Genomic DNA, 26,584 nt, shown 5'->3' on the forward strand with positions numbered 1-26,584 from the left:
AGTGGGGCACTCACCCTCTCTTTATCATCTAATGCGGTCGAAATAATTATTTTTGACCCCTAGAATTATCCCGTGTTAATTTAAATTTATTAGGAAAATGACCAAAGGGAAGGGAATGCAAGGATCGCAACAAGCAGGGGTCCCACCTCTGGACGCACCCGTGGCTGCAGTGTCAGCCTCCGCGATCGCCCCAGGGGACTTACCTACGGAGCAGAGCCTGATCTTGGAGTTTGTGAAACTCAGAGAAGATTGATTTGTCAATAGGGGAGACCCGGACCAGGCTCGAATCGATCTTGGTCATGTTGCAGAAGCACAGCCAGGAGATCCAGCATCTCAGGCAGCATGTCGGAGAGGTGGGGCAATGGGCCGCGGCCTCTGAAACCACAACAGAATCCTCAGGGGGTCTGGTCCAGGCCTTGGAGGAACAGGGTGATGACCTTGAAAATCGAGGGTCGAGTGGGCCCACCAGGTCGCAGTGCACAGGCCTGGATTGGGCCAGGGCCCCCGCCCGGTCCTAGTGCGACTCCACCATTATAGAGATAAACAAATGATGCTGGAAGCCTCTAGAGAACTGGAGATGGATCCTTAGGCTCTGATATACAAGGGATCACGAATTATACTTTTTCAAGACTTCTCTATGGTCGTGATTCCTAAGAGGAAGGCCTTCGATGAGTTAAAAAGGCAGCGGAGGGACTTGAATATCCCGTATTCTGTTAGATATGTGGCAATACTACATTTTAGCTACAGAGGGTCCATGTTCAATTTTTACTCACCGGAAAAGGCGAAGGACTTCTTGGATGCTTCAAAATAGACTGGTTGACGTGAACAATATGGACAATTATGTTTATTTTGTTTTTTCTCTGTAATTTGCCTTGTTTACCTTTTTAATATATGGTGGTCTTTTTTTAAATATATGTTGGGGTGACACTGGTTTCCTTTTTTCTTCTTTTTCTCTCTCTTCTCTCTTCCTGTCATTCTTTGTTTCCCTGTTTTTTTATTTCTTTTTGTTCTTTTTTTCTGGCATGGGATTAGTTGGGGTGTGGTTGGAAGATGCGGGAAGAGGTTATATATTTTTGTTCTACCATGAGTGCCTAGGATTACAGTTGAGTGCCCATTTTTAAATTTCTTGCCATAAGATGTTTGTATTTTTTCTCTTACTTTGTGTTGTCTGGGGTGGGGGCATGGCTTCAGCTAGACAAAGCCATGGAGGGGTTAATGGGTGGTATTAGCACCCCCTTTGGGCAAGGGGGAAGTCTCCTTTCATTTGTGTTACATGTTGGTATACTGTAGAAGTAGCAGTTGGAAGTTTTGAAAATTGTATTTTTAAATTTACATGAACTGTTTATGCTTTTCACTTGGCGCACTATGAATGGGGATCTTCCTCCCGGGCGGGGGGGTCATGGACTGTTTTGGACGATCATGGCTAGCCATTCATTTAAATGGTGCACCTGGAATGTTAAGGGGAGCCATTCACCAATTAAGAGAGAAAAAAAGATACTGTGAAGCCTCAGAAAAGAGGGGGGTCAATGTAGCCTTGCTGCAAGAAACACATTTAACCAATAAGGAGCATTTGAAGTTGCAACATGGAAGGTTCGGCCAGGTGTTTTTGTCATCCTTTAATTTGAAAAGTAGAGGAGTTGCTATTCTCATCCGGAAGAACTTCCATTTCAAATATTAGACCAAATTAAAGATGAGTGTGGGCAATTTATAATTTTTAAAGTTTTAATACATTGACAGGAATATGGGATTTTGAGTGTATACTCTCCCAGGCACACCCCCTTAAATTTTTAACGACACGCACTTTCCAGGTTGATGGCCCCTGGGGCACGTCATATAATTGTATGTTGGAGACTTTAATCATATTATTGGCCCCTAAGTGGACAGGATGCCTAGGGTCTTGCGGGTATGTCCCTGCAATGCAGGAGCTGAACAGGAGCTGGGGTGGTGGACGTGTGGAGATATCTTCACCTCGAAGGTAGGGATTTCACCTTTTTTGCTAATCCACATCAGAGCCATACTAGAATTGACATTTTTTTTTCCCATTGACCTTTTTGAATTCCGTGCTGTCTTGCAGAATAGGGAACATAGCCGTTTCTGATCATGCAGCAGTGTACATGGAGGTCAAGACCAGTGGTAACAGGATAGGCTCCCGGCCCTGCCGCATGGACCCTTTCCTCCCGAAAGATAGCAAGTTTATAGAGTACCAGAAAGAAGAATGGCCCCCAATCTATTACATCCATCAAAGAGACTGCTGGTACTCTTACTTGCAATGCCAAAAAGATTAATGCAGCATTTAGGAAGTTTTACTCTGAGCTGTACCGGTTCGAGGGCTGTGAGGACAGACTTATGAAGATGGAATCCTTTTTTAAGACCCTGGACCTTCCAGGTGTAACTTCAGAACAGGCGTCTTTTCTGAATGTCCCCTGACAATTCAGGAAACGCAGGTGGTGATGTGGCTGCTCCAGAGTGGTAAAGCGCCCGGTTCAGACAGACTTCAAAGTGTGTTTAATGAGGAGTTTATTGACATGCTGGCCTGGCCACTCTTGGATACGTACAATTACTCATACAGTCAGGACTGCCTCCCATCTTTTTTGAGAGAAGCAAATATTTCTCTTAGTCTTAAGAAAGGAAAAACCACAGAGGATTGCACTTTGTACATATCGTTACTGAACGCGGATTTTAAAATTGTCGAAAATGCTGGCGTTGAGGCTGGAGAGGGCATTGCCTTTCAGTGTAAAGGTGGATCAGACAGGTTTTATCAAGGGTCATAGGTCTACTAACAACATTAGAAGAGTATTAAATATGTTCCAAGTATCCAGCAAAGATCGATTCCAGGTTTGGTAGTTTCCCTGGATGCAGAGAAAACATTTGACCAGGTGGAGTAGCCAAACCTTTTATGTCCTGGAACGATTTGGTCTTGGAGGGGTCTTTGCCAAGTGGGTGGCAGTGTTATATAGTGACCCGAAAGCAGTGGTTCTCACGAATGCCAAGGTCAGATAGTTTTAGTGTCGGCAAGGCAACCGACAAGGGTGCCCTCTCTCGCCACTATTATTTACATTGGTGATTAAGCCATTGGCAGAGGCCATCCGGAGGGATCCCAACATAATTGCCCCTGGAGGTAGGATCAGGCAAGCATAAAATTACCCTCTATGTGAATGGTGTCCTTCTCTTTTTAATCAATCCAATGACATCTGTGCCCTCTTTAAAACAAAGTCTATTTGGCTTGTTCGCAAGGTATAAAACTAATTGCATGAAGTTGGAGGCCATGCCTGTGGGGGGCCTTACTAGTATATCTGATTTTGGGGATGGAACCAGTTTGCTGCATTTAGGCATTGATCTTCGATCAATCATATAAAGTTAATTATGTGCAATTGCTAGAGAAGGTAAGGCAGGACCTTCAGCACTGGGAGGATCTTCCGATATCTTGGTTGGGTAGAATGGCTCTGGTCAAAATGAACGTCCTTCCTTGCTTATTATATCCCATGCGAATGCTCCTTTTGATAGTGCCAAGGCAAGCACTAGGGAGGCTTTACAGTTGGCTCAGATCTTTTATCTGGCGTCATAGACAGCCTCTTATTAAACTGGATAAACTGCAGCTCCCGCAGGGGAAGGAAGGTTTGGATTTCCCGGACTTTAAGAAATATCAATCGAGTTTCTTACAATCCTACGTGGTTGATTGATTGCTGGGCCTGCCCAGACCTGTAATCAAAATGGTTGGACATTGAGGCCTCTCAGGCAAAATGCCCCCTCATCAACTTGTTGTTTATGGACCACAGCAGAAACCAGATTGTCCTTAACACATTTAAAACATGGCGAATGATGCAGCAAGGTATGGGCAACTTACAAAAAACTTTTCCTTTCACACTCATAGTGGGAATGTTGGGACTCTGGCCTTAAGTTCTAGGAGTCTTGAGGAATCTCCTGTTTGAGATTTACTTGACGGGGAGGTCACGATGCCTTTTGAGCAGCTGGGTGAGAAATTCGAGCTACCTAGGGGAGATTTCTTTTGTTACGCATACTAAAAAAAGACTACATTGATGGTTAGTCCTGATAAGTCGGATATGGAGAGGAGTGCGATCTGGTCTATGGGCGCTCCCTTGGTCAGCACCCTCAAATCACTTGTTAGGATGTAATGTTTCAAAGGACATTGAGCTGCTATGTAGAATCTGGACTCAAGAATTGAGGGTGGAAATCTCAGAGATGTGGGAGGATATTTGGGAGAACATTAGGAAGATTTCAATTTGTAACAGGACCCAGGCTATCCAACTGAAGGTACTCCACAGGGCTCAGTTGGCACCGGAACGGCTTGTGAAATTCAAGACAGGAGTGTCTCCAATGTGCCCCAAATGTAAAATGGACATTGGCACTCTTATTCATTGCTTGTGGTCATGTCACAAGCTTCGCAGGTATTTGGATGCCATAGCAAGTGTTTTGGAACAGGTTTTGGGAATTGAGGTTAAGTTGGATCCAGTATCCCTCCTCTTGGGTCTTCCAAACCTCCTTGCTTTGGACGTGCATGGGAAGAAATGGTTTAATATTCTTTCATTTTGTGTGAGGAAGAACATTCTAATGAGCTGGGTGTTGGAGGATCCCCCAGGACGTTTGGGCTGATGTAGATTAGTTATAGAGCACCCCCACCCCCCACCCCCTCCCCGGACTTTCTTACGAGAATGGTGCACCAGAAAACTGAACTGTTGTTTCAAACATGGCGGCCCTTTCTGAACTACGATTTAGACTTGTTGGCTATATTGATCAGGGCTTTTATGTAGCCTCGAGAGCTATGTCTGGTGGTTTAGGGGCCCCAGGGGGATGATGGAGTCCTGAATAAATATGGGTTTGCTTACTAATGCTCCCAGTGGAGGAGAGCTTCGGTCGGATTGCGCTGAATATAGTAACTTAACTGAATAAAATTTAAGTTACCTTGGTATAACTTGGCTTAAATTTTATTTTGTTTACTTTTCTTAAACTTTAGTTATTTATTGAATTGTAGTTTTTGTGGGGTTTTTTCCTCTCTCGTTTCAGCGGTTTGTGGAGTAGTAGTTTGTTTCCTGTTATTGTTATTATATTAATAAACTTGACACACTATTTTGCAGTGGTTTTGTAATTTTGTAAAAACCTTAAATTTGTTTTCACAATAAAAATATTTACAAAAAAAAATGTGATCCCCAAGAATGAGTCAATTTCACAAGCATAGAGAATACTAAATTATTAGTAAGAGTTTCTTAAATATTGGATCTAATAACATGGTAAGATTACATGATGGACACCTATAATATTAACCATGCAAGTTACACTGAAATGTGCACTTTTACACAACGCATTTAAAAGTTTATGCATAAAGTCAAAATGAACAAGAGGAACTATGGCAACGGGATAGTTGGGAGGGGAGAACTGAATCATATGCAGCAATGAGATAGGGCATTTAAATCAGTCTTTAACTCGGAGTGACATTGAAATCTCAGTTCTGGTTCCCATCCAAAGAATTTGTCAAAGGAAGGTATTCTAGTTAAAGCAGGAAACAATGGCCTAATACTATCATCAATACACTACTAACCCAGAAACTTAGCTAACGTTCTGGATGTCCCAGTTCAAATCCAGCCACATCAGATGGACTTAATTTACTAATGACCATAACACCATTGTCATTGTCAGAAAAACTCATCTGGCTTGCTAATATCCTTTAGGGAAGGAAATCTGCCATCCTCTACTGGTCTGGCCTCCATGTGACTTTCGATCAATAACAATGCGATTGACTCTCAACCGCCCTCTAAAATGGCCTAAAAAGCCAAGGCTTTCTCTAATGCACCTTGCTGACAGCTGCCCTAGGCTTTTGTGCATCCCTCAACACACAATCCTGGACCTTGAAATGTGCCAGTCTGCAAAACTCAGTCAAGGTCAACGCCTTGTTCTGAATAGCAAACAGACCAAAGATCATCCTTCTCCAGGTTGATGGTCCTTCACGCACAGTTGACATTTGTCTCATGTGCAACTCGGGAACAGACTGTAGAGCAGAGTCCCATATTATGGAGGTGCTCAGGACGAACCTTGACAAAAACCACTACATCTCTCTCCAGACTTCCTTTAAAGAGGAACATTCCAGCAGGAGATGTGTGACAGTGGTGCAAACAGTCCAAGCAGGCATGCAAGGTCTCATAGGTAGTGGCCTTCTCACTACCAGCCAAGTAAACTCTTGGTGTTTGGCATTGAGTCTACTCACGGAACAATCTGACAGGATCAATCTTCTCCTTCTCCCATCGAGTCTCAAGGATGGTACATACTGACCACATTCCAACGAACTTGCGATCAAAAGGTTTTTATTTGCAAATCACGAAGGACACGTGATACGAAATGGTCCAACTATTTGGCAATGAGGCCAGTCCCATCCTTCGCAACAGCAGATAGAATCTTAGTACCAAGTGACACTTAGTTTGCGTACCGAGGGTCTACGCACAGCTTGATGCTGCCTCATACAAAGCTTGTCATCAGGATGAGGGTGACATTGGGTATGTTTTTCACCCCTTATCCAGATCCCTGCAGACACAGTCTACCTTAGACCTTCAGATGAAGTGGAAGATGGCTCAGGTGACTGCAATGGCACAGCTTCTGCAAATGACCAGACCTACACCATGTACAACAAAGAGTGCCTCATACTGGATGACACGGTTTTACCCGCAATGGAGAGGGAGCAATGCTCCTAAAAGCCCAGTTTCTGCCTCATCTTGGTGATATGCTCCTCCCAAGAGTTTGCACAGGCCCCAGCCCCTCTGAACCATATTCCCAGGGCTTTCAGGTAGCCTGTCCTACCGGTGAAGGGGATAAAGGATCGGTGGGCCCAGTTCCCAAAGAACATGGCCTTGCCTTTGCCTCAATTTACATTGACTCCTGAGGCCAGCTTGAACTGGTTGGAAATACTCAAATCTGCGCACAGTACATTAGAGCAGAAAATGGCAACACCATCCATGTACAGGAAAGCTTTGACCTGCAGGCTTCTGCTGCCAGGAATAGACACCCTTCTCAGGCTCACATCCTTCCTGAAAGACTTGGCAAAAGGCTCTACACAACATATAAACAAGGCAGGAAAGGGTAGGCAGCCCGGCCTTACTCCAGATCTTATCAGGAAGCTTTCAGATTCCCACCATTGAGGGAAACTACATTAATGATGTTGATGCACAGTAGTCAGATCCAGTTGCTAACCCCCCCCCCCCCAACCAAAGTTAATTATGGAAAGCACATCCAACATGTTGGTGTGTGATATCCTGTCAAAGGCCTTCTCGTGGTGCAGGCTGATGAGGCAGGCATTCGTGCCCCTGTTGTACGCGTGTATCCCTGATGAGCGTGGGGCACTCCAAGATGATCCTGCCCTGTACAACATAGGTTTGGTCAGGGTGATTCACTGATCCCAGTGCAGACCTGACCCGGCTGGCAACGACCTTAGGCAGGATTTTGTAATCTGCATTCAGCAGTGAAAATTCTGATTTCTTCTCTCACCCCCTTCTGCTTGTAGAGGAGGGTGATGATATCTTTTCTCATGGATTCGCATATACTATTGACAGAAGCATACTGTCGTACATCTCCAGCAAGTCCTAACCAATCAACTTCCACAGAACCAAATACAACTAGGTTGGTGAGCCGACACTTTTATTCTTTTCCAAAGACTCAAGGGCCTTGGTCAGCTTCTTCAGAGATAATTACAGATCCAGCTGTCATCTAAGTCCTTGGTGATAGAGAACAAGAATAACTGGGAGGCTGCACTCTCCACGGGCTTCATGTCATACAGTCTGGCATAAAAAGATTCGCTGAGCCTCAGGATGTCATACTGAGATGACATTCCCGAGCCATCATCTTGCTGCTGAGCACAGAGCTCTTCTTTTGCATCTTGTGTAAAAGAAATGCAAATATGTGTCATGCTGCTCCACGGTAAGGACCTTGGACCACAAGATTATCTTGAGGCCTCTAAGGCAAAGAGCAAGGCTTGCTGGCTCTCCAGCTCCTAGAGATCTTCCTTGACAATGACCCTTATCAATTGCAAAAGAAATAGGTTCTGCATACTTCTGTGGAGTTTGGACAGTTTTCCCTGTCTATTTCTCTCTCTCACCTTTTGAGGAACTTTGAGGATTAAGAACATAGTGATGATCCCATTGACTGTTTCCGACCAGTCTGCTGGAGACTCAAGGAGGAGCTTCACAGTTATCCAACCTATGTCATCCCTCTGAGCTCCTCGATTTTGTGGTCAACAATTTCACATCCAGCTTCCACCTACCCTTGCTGGCCCACACAGTGTCCTATAGGTGACAGTCAGCCAGGAGGACGCAGCTTCAAAGAAGAACACTGGCTTCTTGTCAGTGGATCTGACCAAGAACACACGGGACACAGAGGAAATCCATCCTTGAGCGATAGACACATCTGACTGTGACCAGATGTATCTACACTGTGCTCGATCTGCAGGGGTGCTGAAAATATTGTGCGACTTGGTCATCTTGGTCAACAAGAAACTGGATGTGACGTCCGGTTTGCTGTTAGCCCTTCCGGGTCTTCAACTGCATAGTCAATGCAGATGGAAGTTTCTGGCCAGAATGGCTGGCCTGGGTGTTGCCAGCACCAGTGCGAGCTGCTGCAAGACAGCCAGCTGCTCACTCTTTACCACCACAGCGTACACATTAATTCATCTCAGAGGAGGGTTTCTGTACTTAACATCTACTATGAGGAAATGCCGGCCCACTACCTCCTTGACCTAGAAGATGGTGAGGCTGCCTACTCGCAGCAGAATCCCCAGGCCGGAGGAACAGCTACCATTTTCTCCTACCAAATTGAAAGCCTGTGGGTCCATAAACTTGACTATTTGCTGTAAATGCTGAGGTGCAGTATCCCACACTTTTGCAGAAACATGAGATTGGCCAGGTAAGCAAATGTGGAAATACATCACAAAGCGGATTTAACACTACGTACATCAGTACTAGCAACTGTAAACCCATTTTGAGAGAGTTTATATGGGTACCGGTAGACCCAATGTCCATTCACCCGTGAACTCCCTGTATCCCCTTGGTTTTGGCAAACTGTGGGACACTCACCGTACTGAGGTGGTTGTCCTGTTCCTCAATCAGGACATTGACCCTAGATCAGGGCATTGGGGAGAGAAAGAACCAGACTTCACTGGTTTCGGAGTCTGACAGAGGGACTCTTGGGCTCTGCTCCTGATTTGAGTGTCACTGCTCCTGATTGCCCGGAGCAGTGGTGAATGGGTACCTAGTAGTTCCCAATGGCTGAAGGTTAGGGTTCATCATGCCCTTTGTGAAGCCCAGTGTTTCCAGGTTGGTGGATGTCCCTCTTCTTCTCCCTTATGGTGCTGTGCCTCTTTTTGTTGGTGGCCATTGCTCCATGTCTTCATCATCAGAGGAGCTGGTGTTTCCATCATGCACCTGTGTCTTTCCATTTTGTTGCAGACCTGTTCAGGCCCAATGTGTTTTTCTTTTCTAGTCATTTCTCACTGGTATCCACTCCCCCGCCTCATTTGTTTCCTCCTCCTCCAGTCTGTTCAGGTGGAGATTGGGTCGGTTGCTGCGCCTCCGCACTGGCTACCTTTTCCTCCTCTCCGGCCTGACCCTTGCTTCAGTTTTGTTGCTGGATGGTGCACCTTACTGTCTTTTGGGGATCTACAGCTTGCGTTGCCACTTCCAGCCATTTGAGTGTATGTGGCAACCCATCTTGGGCAGGCCTTGTACAGGCATACATCACCATACAAAAAGCTGTTGGAATCCTTGCATTGCTTCACAATCCTGAAGGTCATGACAAAGTAGCCCCTCTGGGGAAATCTTTGCAGATATAAAATATCTGCTGGTTGGAACCTGCAGCAAACTAGGAGGACTCTCTTCATGAAAATGGTCTGGTTGACTGGTGATCCTTCCTGCACCTTCTTCGCAGTTACTCAGACTGTATTGGGGATCCCCTGGCCTGCGGCACAGGCACTTGCAGAGGTCATAGTTCTGGTTGACTGCTCACCGATTGGCAGTAAGCCAAAACCAGCACAAAGATTCACCACTGGAGCTCAGCTCGACCAATGATCCTCCAAGTTCTGCTCAAAACCGCAGTCCAGCAACGAATTTGAGACCTTCCCGTGATAAAAAAGTTCTCAGCTTAGATTTGTCCTGGGAGAACCACCTTGTCAATCATGATATCTCCCCTGCTAGGGAAGTGGTGAAAGTACACCCTCACAAATGTTGTATACACCAGTCTCTAACCGAGGTGGGGCTGCAATTATTCAGTTTCACAGATCAATGGTCTCCCTGCCAGTCAGTTTGACTCACCATGGTTATCGCTGCACTTTTACCTGATTAACCTTAGTGACTTCCACACAGCTTGGGAAACTTGAGCTCTGGCCTTCAGAAGTCTGAATTCTCAGCTAAAAACATACAAAACATTGTCTCTTTGTATATGTTAAATAAGTAATCAACATATCCTCAGGGCTTCCCACATACCTCTACAGTGCCCTAGTGACATCTAGATGTGGGGTGGGGAAATCATAACAGGTTCTTGACCCAATGATATTTCCACTGGAGTTCGAAACTCCAATACCTTTCTGCACAAATCTAAGTTTCCCATTTTCATTTTGGATTTTCATGAACTGCAGCTTAGGTTTTTTTATTTCTATGCAGAAATAACAACTATTCCATTAAAATTGTCCTCCTACCTCAATACATAAAAGAGCTCATGATTCCTCGTGAATGACGCAGTGGAACCTATGAATAAGGCGGATGTGACGAAGAAATCTGCAATGTTCCAACCATCCTAGAAAAATGTCAGGCCAAAAAAAAAAAGAACTTGCATTTCTATGGCATCTTTCACAACCACAGAATATATCAAAGAACTACACAGTCAATGAAATACTTCTGAAGTATACTGTATAGGTGAATGGTAGGACCTTAAGGAGTGTTGTGGAACAGAGAAATACAGGAATTCAGGTTCAAAGTTCTGGAAAGTGGAGTCACAGGTAGACAGGGCAGTGAAGGCGACTTTTGGCACACTGGCCTTCATCAGCCAGGGCACCAAATACAGGCGTTGGGAGGTTATGTTGCAGTTATACAGGACGTTGGTGAGGCCGCACTTGTAGTATTGTGTTCAGCTTTGGTCACCTTGTTATAGGAAGGACGTTATTAAACTGGAAAGTGTGCAGAAGAAATTTTACAAGGATGTTGCCTAGGCTCGTTGGTCTACATTATATGGAGAGGTTGAACAAGCTATGAGGGGAAAGAATAAAAGGAAACCTGAGGGGCAACTTTATTTTTACACAGAGGGTGGTATGCTTATGTAATGAGCAGCCAGTGGAAGTGGTTGAAGCGGTATATTATACACATTTAAAAGGCATTTGGACAAATACATGGATAGGAAAGGATTCGAAAGATATGGGCCAAGTGCAGGGAAATGAGGTTAGTGTGGACTGATATTTTGGTCAACATGGATCAATTTGGACCAAAGGGCCTATCTCCATGTTATAGCACTCCATGACTATTGTAAGGCAGGAAGAATGGAAGCCAGTTTTCACAGCAAGGTCCAAAAGCAACAATAAGATAAATGATAACTAATTTTTATGTTTAGGTTTATTCATCACAGAACATGCATCTATTGCCCGTCCTTACTTGCTCAAGAAGTTGGTGGTGAGCTGCTTCCTTAAACCGTTGAATCCACATGCTGTAGGTTGACTCTCATGCCCTTAGGCAGGGAATTCTAATCTAACCTCTGTTATTTTGTGTTAAGCGTTGACATTTGCTAGGACATTGGAAATGATTCTCCCGCTCTTTGGAAAATGCTGTGGGATTTCTTATGTGCACTTGAATGGACTGGCCTACGAGAACCATGGAAAAAACTGAAGCATGTGAATCAGTCTCCAGTGGAAGTAGGCCAACTGGGCCCAAATATATATGGGAGAAGGGTGCCTGGAATCACAAACTTTTCCTCCAGAACAGCTTTTCAGGGGAGGTGGTTTGCCCAAATGGGGACTTAACACACAGAACACCAGTCAGGAGATCTCAATGTGAAATGACTTTGAACACCTGTTTAATAAACAGGTATTTCTGGGAGATTCCAGAAGTTGTTTCTGATTGAGAGGGGATGCTCCCATTTTAGGTCTTTTCCCAAAGCCAAAGGGACTTAGATTGCGAAATTAATTTCATCTAGTTGCCGAAAGCCAGCTGACATTTTATGCACTTCAGTTCTAAACTTCAACTTAATCGTGTGTCCCACCAGTTAAGAATACACCTGTGGACCTTTACTACCTGCTGGCTATTGAGACTCCAGCCTAGATTTTTTTTACATTCTTGTTGCAACAGGTCCTACATTTCAAAAGAATCTGGAATAAACTAAGTGATTTGAATTCACATTAGGAGACGTGGTTGAAAATACAGTTGATTTGGGTTTTTTTTAAAGAAGTGGGGAGTGAAGGAGGATTGCGGGATGGAGTATTTTCTTTTTTTAAAATAATCACTTATCGGATAAGGGCGTTGCTGGCTAAGCAGCATTTATTGCCTGGGGGCAGTTAAGAGTCAATTACATTGTTGATTGTCTGGAGTCACACGTAGGCCAGACCAGGTAACGATGGCAATTTCTTTCTTTAAGGGACATTTGTGAACCAGATCAGTTTTTCTGACAATTGATAATCGATTCATGGTCATCATTTTGTTTCTCAATTCCAGCTGTTTTATGGAATTCAAATTCCACCAACTGCCATGGCTGGATTAAAACCCAGGTTCCCATAATGCTATCTGGGTCTCTGGACTAACAGTCCAGCTATAAACCCACTAGGCCATCACCTCCTTTGTTGGAATGATTGGAGGAGCAGGCATGGTTCAGGCCTTTTATTGAGTCATTCCAATTAAAGGGAATATTACATTGTTAAAATGCTCACCAGCATTTGGATTTTGCATACTGCTCCAATCACTGGAATGAGAGAACACCTGGAATGGCTGCCCTCTCCCTCCCTTGGTCTTACCCAGACACACCATATGTCTCAGACAAGCACATCTGCAGCAAGTATCACCAACAATACAAGCTGAAGCTCCAAGTAGAAAATCAGGGCTTGGTTATGAAGAGGAAGGAAGCATATGTCAGGTATAGACAGGAGAGCTCGAATGAATCCTTAGAAAAGTATAAAAGGCAGTAGGAGTATACTTAAGAGGGAAATCAGGAGGGCAAAAAGGGGACATGAAATAGCTTTGGCAAATAGGGTTTAGGAGAATCCAAAAGCATTTTATAAATATAAAAAGGACAAAAGGGTAACTAGGGAGAGAATAGGGCCCCTCAATGATAAGCAAGGCAGCCTATGTGTGAAGCTGCAGGAGATGGGGAGATACTACACAAGTATCTTGCATCGGTGTTTATTGTGGAGAAGGCTGTGGATGTTATAGAATGTGGGGAAATAGATGGTGACATCTTGAAAAGCGTCCATATTACAGAGGAGATGCTGCTGGATGTCTTGAAAGGCATAAAAGTGGATAAATCCCCAGGACATGATCAGGTGTACTCTAGAACTCTGTGGGAAGCTAGGGAAGTGATTGCTGGGTCCCTTGCTGAGATATTTGTATCAGTGATTGTTACAGGTAAAGTGCCAGAAGACTGGAGGTTGGCTACCATGATGCCACTATTTAAGGAAGGTGGGAAGGACAAGCCAGGGAACTACAGACCAGTCAGCCTGAATTCGGCAGTGGGCAAGTTGTTGGAGGGAATCCTGCAAGGACTATTTAGGATAGTCAGCATAGCTTTGTGCATGGGAAATCATATCTCACGAACTTGATTTGAGTTTTTTGAAGATGTAGCAAAGAGAATTGTTGAGGGCAGAGCGGTGGATATGATCAATATGGACTTCAGTAAGGCGTTCGACAAGGTTCCTCATGGGAGACTGATTAGCAAGGTTAGCATGGAATACTGGGAGAACTAGCCATTTGGATACAGAACTGGCTTGAAAGTAGAAGACGGAGGGTGGTGGTGGAGGGTTGTTTTTCAGACTGAAGGCTTGTGACCAGTGGTGTGCCAGAAGGATCAGTGCTGGGTCCACTGCTTTAGAGGGATGTGGACTAAGTGCTGGCAAATAGGACTAGATTAAGTAATGACATCTGGTCGGCATGGACGATTTGGACCAAAGGGTCAGTTTCTATGCTGTATATCTCTATGACTTGAACAGCAGCTAGAATCGTGTGTGCGCGTGCGTGTGAGGGAGAGACTGGAATGCCACAGAAACAGGGGATTCCATTGTCAGGCGATCTGACGGGCACTTCTGCTGCATTAAACATGACCCTCTGATGGGGAAAGTCAGTCGTGGATGGCTGCAGGACATCCTTCTAGAATAGGGAGATTAGATAGTACTCATGGCCCACATTGGTAATGATAACATAGGTAGGAACAGGAGTGAAGTGCTGAAGACAGATTTCATGGCGTTAGAAAAAAATTGAAATGTAGGACCTCGAGTGCAGTCGGATTGTAACAATCAGGATTTTTGTCTTGTTCATTCATGGGACTTGGATATTACTGGTTGGGCCAACATTTACTGCCAATCCATAGTTGCCATTGAGATGGTGGTGGTGAGCTGTTTTGTTGAACCACTTCAACCCATTTGCTATTAGGAAGGGAGTTGAGGATTTTGACTCAGTGACACTGAAGGAATGGCAGTACATTTTCAAGTCAGGATGGTGAGTGGTGTGGAGTAAATTGAAAATCAATCGTAAGAATACTACTCGAGGTCCTGCTTTTTAATTTGCTTCCCAACTCCCCAAAGTTCGCTAGTCACAGTGCCACATGAATGTAAGATCTGAAGGATCAATTGACTGAATTGACTGGAAAACTAGAATAGGAAGGAGAGCATCAGAATTTCTGTGTCACTGGGACCAGTGCTGCGCACATGGGACCCAAACAAGAGCAAAAGACAGAAGCACAAATTAGGCTATTCAGCCCATCATGTCTGCTCCACTTTTCAATCATGGATGATAAGCTTCTCAAATCCATTCTCCTGCTTTCTCACTATAAGCCTTGATTCTGTGAAATTAAGCTGGAATGGTTACATCTTAACAGAGCTGGAACGGATATCCTTGCAGAGAAATTTGCGAGTACTGTTGGGTTTGGCTTAAATGATCATATCAAGGATGTGGGAACCTGAAGGATAACTCACATTGGATAGGAGTAAAAATGGCCACTCCAAGTATAAAATCTACGAGGGAGAATAGAAGACAGGAGTAACAAAACAGAGCATGGAGCATGCCTCAAGTTTGGAATAACAAAAAAAAACAATACTAAAGGGATTTCTACCTGAATGCATTTGCAATAAGACAGATGACCTAAAGATATAAATTGAGGTCAAAGATTATGACATAACTACCTTTACATAATGATGGCTGCTTGGTGTCCAGGACTAGGAACAGAATAGTCAAGGCTATTTGACATGTTGGAAGGACAGATAAGAAGGAAGACGAGATAAGAGTTGTGTTGAAAATACATGGGAGGATCAGTAGGCTAGTAAAGGAAGATCTCAGGTTGGAAGAACAATGGATAGAATCTCATTAGAGCCTGAACAACATGGGCTACTGCAAAATCTGTGGTAGAATCATGGGAGAAGTCAACAAGGCCAATTTGGATGTCAGGAGCAACTTGCTGCACCTTTTATGTGGGTTTCTTGCCAGCAGCAGTGAGTCAACAAATAAAAGGAGTAATTGCTTGTTAAATGCCTTTTTAAACAGCATAGCTTACCTCATCAATATTTATTTTACAACAAATTAAACAGGCTAGACATCAAGAATTCCCAACATGAAAATCAAGTAGATATCTGGTGACTACAGCTTGCCACTAGAAGCAAGGAGCTTCCATGTTGCTCAACATTAACAGCATCTCACAGCATGATCCATAGGCATCAAACACATGCACCTCTTGTCCATAGACACTGGCACCTTACATTTGCCAACACCTCACAATCCACTTGGAGGATGGATTGGGGACGGGGAGGAATAACAATTGTGAAGTTGGAAGGATACAGTAAAACATGGATACGAACAGGGTAATACTGGAGGGGTGTTCGTTCACTGTAAGGAGCATCTTGACTTCAAAGGTGTTACCACATTTAGCACGGTCACCTTAAATACCTGGAACTGGGAGGAGAGGGGGAAGGTGGGCAGGTGCAAGTTCATGTCGATGGTTTGGGTGAGGACCTGGGGAGATGCAAAGCTGATTGGGTTTACAAAAGACGACAGGGATAGGGATCTGAATGCTTGGGGCCTCACAGACACATAGCAGCAGAGGTTGCAATCTACAGGCTGAAGTGTTTACCGTCATGTTCTGGTAATCAGAAATAAGTAATGGGGAAGAAAATGGCTGCACCCACACCAGGAATAGACAGGATAAGTGTCTGAGGGGGACTGGGCTGTCAGACCCACTGATGTGAACCCTTTTAGAGGGAAACATTACACACAGACCCATGCACAGTACAGGATACAGACCTATGGACCCCTGCTCCCTGGCAGTTGGCTTCCTGTGTGCTGCACACCTCCTTCCCACAGACATTACTGACCACTTCATTCACACCAACACTTCTAGATGCAGAAAATGGGGAAAGAATAGGGGTGTTTCAATGTGAGAACAAAGGTGTTAGTAGAATCAATTGCCGGATATGCACAGTATTTATCTTGCTTCAGATGCTGCAGCTGGCACTCAACACACTATCTACACAGAATGTATCCATGCCTCACTATCACATTGGGAATTACACAGACACTCAACCTAGCAGATGTAGTACAAAATCAAATTTACACAAATGTAAAATCCCTCTGCCACCAAAATGACCTCAAAAGGTTTTGTTTGATCTTAATGTTGACTGAGCTTCCACAGCTGAGGTGGAGGCAGAATGGAACCCATGGGCCCTGGACGTTTGGTCAGGTGACCCCTGGGCTGTTTGTTTCTGGATGGCCCAGACGTGCTGAAGTTTTAGGCAAGTGGGCGCTCCTCAGCCTGAGCAGATGGGGGCAGACAGGATGGAGGTGGAGGGCCCAACCACCTATGGAACATCCTGAGGGGAGACTTCTGCAGGGCCTGCATGTGGTTCCTCCTCTCACTGGGTGCGTTATGGCATCGCCCTGTCTCCTTGTGAGCAAGGGCCACCTGGATTGCATGCCAGCTTCCTCGTTCCCCTACTCACCATATCTTTGGCTTTGAGGACCAATGGCTAATGTGTTGAAGTACGTGCATTTATTCAGCAGACCCTGAGACTGCAAGATCTCTGTCTACCTGGCACCTGTGTATATGGTCTAATTCCTCAATTGTTGACACCAATGGGTCATCTCCAGCCTCAGACTGAGCAGGTGCCTGATCTGACAGTCCTCAGAATACAAGCAGCCCCAGGTTTTACTTGGTCATTGGGCTGCAGAGCTGTTATAGTGAGGTGCTCACCGGCTTCTGCTGCAAGCATTTCACACCTGACATTCTCACGGAGGTGTTTGTGTCTGTCTGTCTGCAGGAAGCAAGCTTGCAGTGCTTCCTCCGAGGTCTTGGTATTTTGGTCAAGGAGATGGCTTCTGGTAGACCAGGCTATTTCCTCACCGACACCATGGATAACCTCCTGGCACATGCAAGAGGTAGATGAAAGCCAAAAAGGGAAAGAAGACATAGCAGCCAATAGTTAGAAATCATGCCCAAGGAATGGCACTGACAGCAGGATTACTGTCAGTCGGTGGGATATAGATGTCTTGGCATTCCTGCAAGAGTGGTCCAGTCTTTTCCTGCACAGGATAGGATTCTCTCCTTGGAGTGGGTGGGCAGCCTGTTGCTAGGCCCCTCTCTAGCCTTCTTGGCTTCAAGAAAAATAACCGGAGTCTGTGTAGTCTCTACTCAAAGCTGAAATGTCCTAGCACTTGCAACATCCTGGTGAATGCCCTTTCACCCTCTCTAGTGCAATCACGCCCTTCCTATAGCCTGTAGACCAGAAATGCACATACTACTCCATCTGTGGCCTAACCAATATCCTGTGTAGTCCATCGTAACCTCCTAACACTCTATTGTATTAAATGCCTTGACTTTACAATAAAATCCCATAGGCCTATAGTTCACCAGTCCTACTGCCTACATGGATAGATGCACAAGCACACCAAGGTCCTGCTGATTTTGGTACTATTCAGGATCCCATGATTTATCATGTACATCCTTGATCGTCCTCCCAAAATGCATCACTTAAATTTTTTAGGATTAAACTAAATTAACATGATGTTCGCACTTTACCCTCAGGAGGTCACAATTTTGCAAATTTGCAAACCCTGGTGGTCCTATACCTTCCCCATGTAGAGGTCAGAATGATCTTGATACATGGGAAGCCCTTCTTCCAGAGCTGGCATGCTCTATGAACTCTCCCTGAATCTTCTATCTAGAATTTACTTCTACCACTGTCACCATTCCCTCAGTGATCAAATATAATGAAGCCCATCTACAGACTTAAGTCACCCACTTAACCCAGGATTCCATGAACATCTTCCTAAGGAAGAAGAGGAAAGATGGGACTGAATGAAAGTGAGTGACATAGGTGTTAGGGCTAGTGCAGGTGGTCAAAAGATGGTCAGCATCCTGGGTAAGTAAGTAGGTAGTGAAGAGGCCATACAGGGGTACTGGCCTGAGTTTCTTTTTGGGGTGTGCGTGTGCACACGAGGATGAGGGGCGCAGTGGTGGCAGAGGGAATGTGAGGAATGATGTTGAAGACAATAAAAAGAGTGGTCGAAAATGAGCCTTCTTGGTAAGTACTGTAAGAGATACAGAGTCAGTGTGAGGTAGTAGACAGCTGGCAGCATGAAGATGATCAACGATCTCTTCTTCGTGTTGCTGGCTGTTCCTCCAGACTAGAGACCACACTGGTTGGTGAACTCTGACTAGTTACTATTGACTGGTGGTATGGCCTCCTCCGTTGCTGCCCTGTGAAAGGATGCCCATCCTCTACATCACCCCTTCAAAAGAATCCCCAGGTACCCATCGGAGAATTCAGGATGATGAATCTATCACCAATCAGGGAGGCTTTGGAATGCAGTGCTTGTCTAGGTGCACAACAGCCTTTTAAATATGGTTGAGTGCCAGGGATGCTGGTCTTTGAGTGGATATCTGCTCTGGCTACAAGAGGAGATAAGATGGGATAGGAGAAACACCACAGGGTGGACTAAGTGATGAATGAGGCAAATTTGGTAATATACAGTGAGAAATCTTGCCAGGCCTCATGTGAGGAAACCTTGAGAAAACTCAACATGAGCCAAAAAAACAATAAGATTTGGACCAACGCGTGGATACTGTTTGGGTGGAGCTCAGAAACAACAAGGGGCAACAAATGTAAACACAGGAAGATAAAGAAACTCAGCCAGTCTGGCAGCACCAGTGAAGCAAGAAACAAAGTTCATGCTTCAAGTCTGGCGTGACTCTTCTGAAGGAGAATCACACCAGCCTCAATGTTAACTGTTGCTTCACAGCTGATGCCAGACCTGCATAGTTTCTCCAACATTCTGGTTTGCTCCAGATTTCCAGTAGATGCAGTATTTTGGCTTTAAAGGGCAGAAGACCTCTTTAAAGACCCCGTTAGGGGATGTTGGAATTATTTACAGACCACCAAATAGTGGTAGTAATGTAGAGTACTGTATAAATCAGGAGATGACAAAAGTTTGTGGCATAGGCAACAATAATCATGGATGACTTCAACCTACATAGAAATGGATAAACCAATTAAGCACTAAAGCAATGAAGGACGTGGAGTTTTGAAAGCAGCATGTTGAGGTGCTGACTAGATGAAAGGCTATTTTAGATTTTTTGTTGTAAAAGAACCTCTAGGGATGAGTGATATGATAGCAATTTTCGATGTTTAAATAGGAGATAGTTAAATTTGAATAAAGGAAATTTTGAAAACAAGACACAAATTAGTGAGTTGGATTGGGAAAATATTGTACACCAACAGCGGAGAGTGTTTAAATGACTACCATATGATTTACACTAACTATACACTCTTTCAAAGAGGCTCTTGTGGTATAGTGGTAAAATCCAGGAGGCATCCAGAGGTTGTGGATACAGCTGAATAAAGTGATTTAAAAAACATTCATGGTAGCCAAAACTCAAAAAATGGTCAGTTAACCATGTTTGTCAAAGGATTGTATAAGATTAAATGAAAGGCCTACAAGGTAGCCAGAAATAGTATTAAATCTGAGTATTGGGATGCTTTTAGAATGCAGTAAAGTAGGACCAAGAAATTGATCAAAAAGGAAGAATAGAATATAAATGCAACCCAGCAAAGTATAAAAATGGACTACAAATGGTATGTAAAAAAGGAAATGCTTGGCTAAATGTGGGTCAATTATGGACAGGTTCGGGAGAATTTTAAAAAAGGAAAATATAGAAATAACAGAGAAGCTAAATGACTACTTCATTGCTGTTTTTGCTGAGGCAGATACAAAAAAAAACCAGCCTTACAAATACAAGTGACCAGGGAAAATGAGCAGTTGAAGAAAATTGGTTAAAGTAAGAACTTGGTCGAGAAGTGTGGCGCTGGAAAAGCACATCAGGTCAGGAAACATCCGAGGAGCAGGAGAGTCAATGTTTCAGCCATAAGCCCTTCATCAGGAATGTGGTGGGGGGAAGAAGGGGGCTGAGAGATAAGCAGGAGGGCGAGCTGGGGGAAGGTAGCTTGGAAGGTGATAGGTAGATGCAGGTGGGGGAATGGCCATAGGTTGGAATGGAGGATGGAGCAGATAGGTGGGAAGGAAAATGGACAGGTGGGGCAGTTCAAGACGGCAGTGCTGAGTTGGAGAGTTTAATCTGGGATGAGGTGAGGGCAGAGGAGACGAGGAAATTGATGAAATTACGTTAGTGCCATGTGGTTCAAGGCGGAAGATGAGGCGTTCTTCCTCCAGGAGTCGGTAGCTAGGATTTGGCGGTGGAGGAGGCCCAGGACTTGTGTCTTTGGCAGAGTGGGAGGGGGGAGTTGAAGTGGTCGGCCACACGGCGGTGGGGTTGTTTGGTGCTCCTTGGATTCTGTCTGACCTGCTGTCCTTTTCCAGCACCACACTTTTCAATTCTGATCGAGTATCTGCAGTCCTCACTTTCTCCTTATACTAAGAACTTGTACTACAGAAATTAAGGGATTGAAAGTTACTAAGTACCCATGCCTTAATAGTGTACATTTCAGACTGTTGGAGAAGTGGCTATAGAAACGGTTGATGCATTGATGATTATCTTCCAAAATTCCATAGATTCTGAATTGATTCCTGCAGGTTAGAAGATGGCAAGTGTTACTGCTACTTAAGAAATGAACAAAAGAAGAAAAAAAAACAGGAAATAAGGACACATTAAATGGTCATTCAGATAAAATAATCTAATTGGACATCGAGTTGATGGATTTGGAATGGAAAATAGTGCTTGATTGTTTTTTTGAGGATGTTACTAACAAAACTGCTGGACAGGGTATATTTGGATTTTCAGAAGGCCTTTGATAAGTAGATTGGTTAGCAAAGGTAAAGCCTGTGGGACAGAGGTACGTACTGGTATGGATTAAGGATTGGCTAACAGACAGAAAACTGAAAGTAGAATTAAGTACAGGCATATCTGACATAATATGATGGTTGCATTCATGTGCAACCTCGCGCTATAGAAAATCACTATACCTGTGCATTAGAAAGTTTGCGCTATCCAAACAGTGTCCACTATTCAATCATGTTGTAGCCAATTCGGTTGACAAGACATGCATTTTATCAGATATAAGTGTAGGTCATTCGTGCATTTACAGTTTGTGAATAGTGGGTATCATAAGAATCAGAATTTGGACTCTAACTGTTCACATTATACAGTAATAATTTGGATGTGGGGGCCAAATGGAAAAGTTCTACTTTATATCATCTGCAAATTCGGAAATGTGTTTTGAAAGGAGGATGTAAAGTGACTTCTGAGCTTTAGGACAGGATTAGTGAATGGGCAAAAAGATGCAGATGAAACAGAACATAGAAAAATGAGAGGCTATCTATTTAGGTAGGAGGAATCAATATGCAAATTATTTCTTAAATGGCAAGGGGTTGCAAAGTGTAGATTTTGCAAAAGGATCTGCATGTCCTCGTCAAAAAGTCATAGAAAACGAACATGTACGTGCAAAAGTGAGGACTGCAGATGCTGGAAACCAGAGTTTCCATCATTCCTGATGAAGGGCTTTTGCCCGAAATGTTGATTTTCTTGCTCCTCGGGTGCTGCCTGACCTGCTGTGTTTTTCCAGCAGGTGCAGCCAGCTACTGGAAGGCTAAAAGAATGTTAGCCCGCATTGAGTACAAGTGAAATCTTGTTGCAATTGTATAGCGGCTTGGGAAGACCACACCTGGAGTATGAGATGTGAAGATTTAGTCTCCTTACCTTAAAAGTAAGCGATAAATATGCAGCCAATCCACAGTGTGAACAGTGAGTGCCACACCGCACATTTTACCGTCCCCCAGCTTTCCCATAACACTGAGGGCAACACATTTTCCACAACCACCTAGTCTTCTCTCTGGAGGCATCTCTGCACAGCCTCATCTAAAAAGCTAACACTCTCACTCTATTGCCTCGCAGTTGTCCTCCATAAATGGTGTCCTTCCTGCCTATCCATCTTTCTACTTTCTCTGCTTGCACGAGAAGAGAGCACAAAACCTGGCAAGAGGTTGACACCTAGTAGGTAGGATACTCTCCAGTAACAGGCATTTAAAATCAGCCATTGTCAATGTGTCCACCTGCATAATCGGGAACGACGTCTTCTTGCAAGAGACTGCTGATGTCACAATGATCTGTCATGAAAACCTGAGTATTCTGAGGCACTGGTGCTCACACATCAAAAGACACAATCCTCTTGCCGTAGGTTTGTGTTGAAATTCTTGCCTTTTTGAACTGTATCTCAATGTCAATCCCCTTGGCCCAATGAAGGACACTTGGTTGAGGAGCCAACAGCTGATGTTAATGGCAGTGTTTCTATTCCTTTGCTTCATCAGAGATGGAAGATGGAACTGAATAGAAGTTGTTTCCATGTTGTGGGTAGGACTGGCAGCCAGCAAGTGCAGGTAAAAGGTGAAAGACGACTTGAAAAGATAAAGTGCTCGCCATGAAGTTGGCAATGCCTGTCAAGCAGTCATAACACTCTCTGAAAGAGCAGCAACTTCTCATCTAGCCATGTTCAGTGGTCTTCCCACTATGCAATCACATCAAATGACCATAGCGAGCTGCTGACAGGTCAGGAAACAGATGCCCAGGCTGGGAAATCTATGATTGAGGGTTAAAACAATACTTAAGTATATTAATTACTTAAACAGCTATATGCAAGTTCCCTGCTCACCTTCAATGCTGCTCCAGTGGAACTGGAAGATGGGAGGATTATGTCAGGATCCCAACAAAACATCACCTCTGAGAATTAACTCCCATATGCACACAAAATCTTACCCTTATCTGGGAAATTGTCCCTGGAAATCAAATTGCTGAAAGCTGTGACAACAGAGAAAAGTGGGGTCAGGAAGGGGAGGTGCACAACAGGCTAGCTTCAGAGAAATATAAATCATGAGCTAAACACGGAGCTAAAGGAGACTGTAAAAGGTAGGGTATAATGAGGCTGAGGAGGAATTTGTGTGCTCGACAGCCTTTTGATCAGGTGCAGTGTGTCATGGAACAAAATTAAGTTGGGGAGAGGGGGGTTGCAGGGTGGGATGCAAAAGCATTGGACAAAATGCAGACAGTGCAGTTTTGGAGTTTGTCTAGGTTAGTATTCAAGATGCTAGTGAGTACAGTGTTGGTAAAGTTCAACTGGAGAATACTGAATACATCGAGATGCATATTTTAAATGATACAAGAATGTAAGGACCACTTGAGCCATCCAACATCTCAGTAACTCCTCTATCCATCTATTTTCTTTAGAAAGTTCTTTAGCATTCTATTCAATTCCTAAAGTTAATTTAGTTCTAGAATATCCATCCAAACCACATCACCAATTTTCTACAGTGCTGTGAATTGCTCCTGCTCTGAAGAAGTCATATTTAGAGCTTTGCCTTTCACCCTATACCTAGAATCTCTTGTATTCAACTCTTATCAACACATCAATGTCAACTTAAAGAAATACATGAAAGAGATAAATTATGAAACTCTGACCTCACCTGTCATCAATACGTTTGGCATAACTTACTTAACACTTAATGCTGGATGAGATTAGTACAATCAGCTATCACTGTAGATGATAGCTTCACATTGACAAATCACTAATCAGTCCCAGATCATTTTCCTTAAATCATCTTATTCTGCTATAAAAGTGCCAGTATTTACCTTCCAGAATATCCAGAATCCATAGTACCATTTCAGCAACATTTCCCAGAGAAAGATAGTCACCAATATTTGTTCAAATATTGCAAAGAACATGGCGTAGCTCTGTGCAGGGGAAAACAGCAATTACAAAATAAGAAACCCGCAGACATGCATTCAATTTTATGACATAAGCCTACAAAGTAGTGTATTACACTGGATGTATTCTAATTGGTTTTACTCAGGAGTGCAGTTATCTCTCAGTGATATTATCTATTGCTAGCTATACTAAGTTTCATAAAGAGGCCACCAAAACAAAGGATATATTCGTTTCCAGATGGTTTCACTGCTTCCATGCTGCTACTTCGCTCTAGGGGAGTTGTGATTATCTTGATTATTCCCTCCTTCTCTCGTCTTGTCTTTCAGGCTGGCCTTGACAGCAACTGGACTTTCCCTTTGCAGAAGCTGAACTAGTCTTCCACTCGTTGACATCAAGACAACATTCTGCAAGAAGACTTCCAAAACCTGAAAACCTATTGTTATACTCCTATACTGCCAGTTCAGTGTGCTGTAACACACTGCAAATCTCTCTGGCATATATAGGGTTATGAGCCCAAGCTTTACACTTAATCTGACTGAGATGAGTGGCATTTTCTGTCAGTCAGTCTGTGATCTGGAGTTGGAGTTCCAGTTGCACTTTGTTTGAGCTAAACACATGTGCCAAACGATTTGGCTTCTTAGTGAAAGAACATTATTTCAATCATAAAATAGATAAAATATTTCAAGCTTAGTGAAAGTACATTTCTTTCACTAAGCTTGAAATATTTTATCTATTTTATGATTGAAATAATTGCACGAGGCTGGTTTCCCATTAGCAAATCACCCTCCATTTACATGTGGAGAGTCTTTGACACTGATCCAGCTCCCTCAGAGTGAGCAGGATGTGTAACACTTTTGTTCTTATCAGTCAGCCAGGGCTCCCTGACTGGACCAGATTAAAAGCCCCAAACAGGGTACTCATTTTCTATGTGGTCCATCTGGCTAATCTACATCCCTCTCCCTCGGAGTCAGAGTACATAGGCGAGTTCTTCATTTTTTGTAGCTTCCCCTAGGCCATTTGAGCATCAGCTCAGATTCCTCCAACTCTGCAAGTGGCTCACCTCTTGCACCCAGAGTGTCTAGGAAGACTTTTAATTTGCTTCTTCAGGCAGCGAAGGCATCAAAGGTGGCAACATCTGCTATGTCAATTTCAGATTCTGAGGTATCTTCAATGCTGCCCCACAGGTTGTAGAACAGTCAGAAAGGCTGTTGAGGAGTTGGGCATGTTTTGCTCTCGCACCAGTTGTGAGTTTGCAGCTTTCATATGTTCCACATGCTTGTTCAGTTTCATTGCATCTACCCAAACTTTATACATTGCTTGACCTGACCTTGCATCAACCATGCTTTTTACCCATGCAGGACTATTCCTGTGGTTCATACGCTAAACTTTGCCCCTTAACGCAAACTGTCTCTCTCTCTCTCTCGCTTAGCTGAGTCTTGTGGCTGGTACTGGTGTTTCTAATGCTGTTTCACCCTCCCCAACCCTGCCAGTCTGGGAATATCTGATTTAACCTGGTGTGGAGTCTTCTCATCCATTAGCAACTCTGCTGGAGCTATTCCTGTAGTTGCATCAAATAGGAACCAGGATAGTTTGGTATATGAAGGTGTAGGCTGTTTCTTTAAGCCTTCCTTCAAAGTTTGGACTGCTCATTCTGCCAGATCACTGGATAATGGATGGTATGGAGCTGTTCTTACATATAGGATACCATTTGACTTTAGGAAATACTCAGAATTCTCTGCTGATAAATAATGGCTCGTTATCGATGACCAATACTTCCAGGAGTCTGTGTATTACAATAGAAGCATGCTGTTCTTCTATCATTATACCTGCATTTGAAGAATGAACTCCATTTAAGTCCAGCCACTTTGAGTGGGCATCCATAATGACTAAGAACATTTAGCCCATGAAAGATCCTGCATAGTCAAAATGTAACGGAGTTACAGGGTTTACTCAGCCATTCCCACAAATGAGGGGGGAGTTGCTGGCATTAATTTTGTCTGTGTTGCCACAATAATGCTACGTCTGCAACCAATCCCGGCCATCAGACATAACTTCTCGCCAATATCTTTATTCTGGAAACCACCGGATCACTCGAGTTCAGCCAGAATCTGGCAGCGACTTTTGCTCAGGATAATCACACTCACTCCCCATAATATGCCATTGTTTACTGTGACTTGGTCTCTCAGGGTCCAAAAAAGGTTTTAATTCTGGTTG

At 43.9% G+C, this 26,584-nt stretch overlaps 1 protein-coding gene across 5 annotated transcripts in view; it reads right to left on the bottom strand.

The window, feature by feature from the left end:
* Positions 1–26,584, bottom strand: part of LOC140453486 (cation channel sperm-associated protein 4-like) — a 77,496-nt gene that overhangs the window by 24,810 nt on the left and 26,102 nt on the right. For 4 of the 5 annotated variants that reach the window (XM_072548204.1, XM_072548203.1, XM_072548202.1 and 1 more), the window contains 2 exons: positions 24,295–24,396; positions 10,685–10,782 (listed from right to left, as the gene is read on the bottom strand). In XM_072548204.1, coding sequence (XP_072404305.1) covers positions 10,685–10,782; positions 24,295–24,396 — 200 coding nt within the window. The remainder of the gene's footprint in view (positions 1–10,684; positions 10,783–24,294; positions 24,397–26,584) is intronic. The other variant, XM_072548205.1, reaches the window with a different exon arrangement.

This window comes from Chiloscyllium punctatum, chromosome 27, assembly GCF_047496795.1.
Source record: "Chiloscyllium punctatum isolate Juve2018m chromosome 27, sChiPun1.3, whole genome shotgun sequence".
Lineage (NCBI taxonomy): Eukaryota > Metazoa > Chordata > Chondrichthyes > Orectolobiformes > Hemiscylliidae > Chiloscyllium > Chiloscyllium punctatum.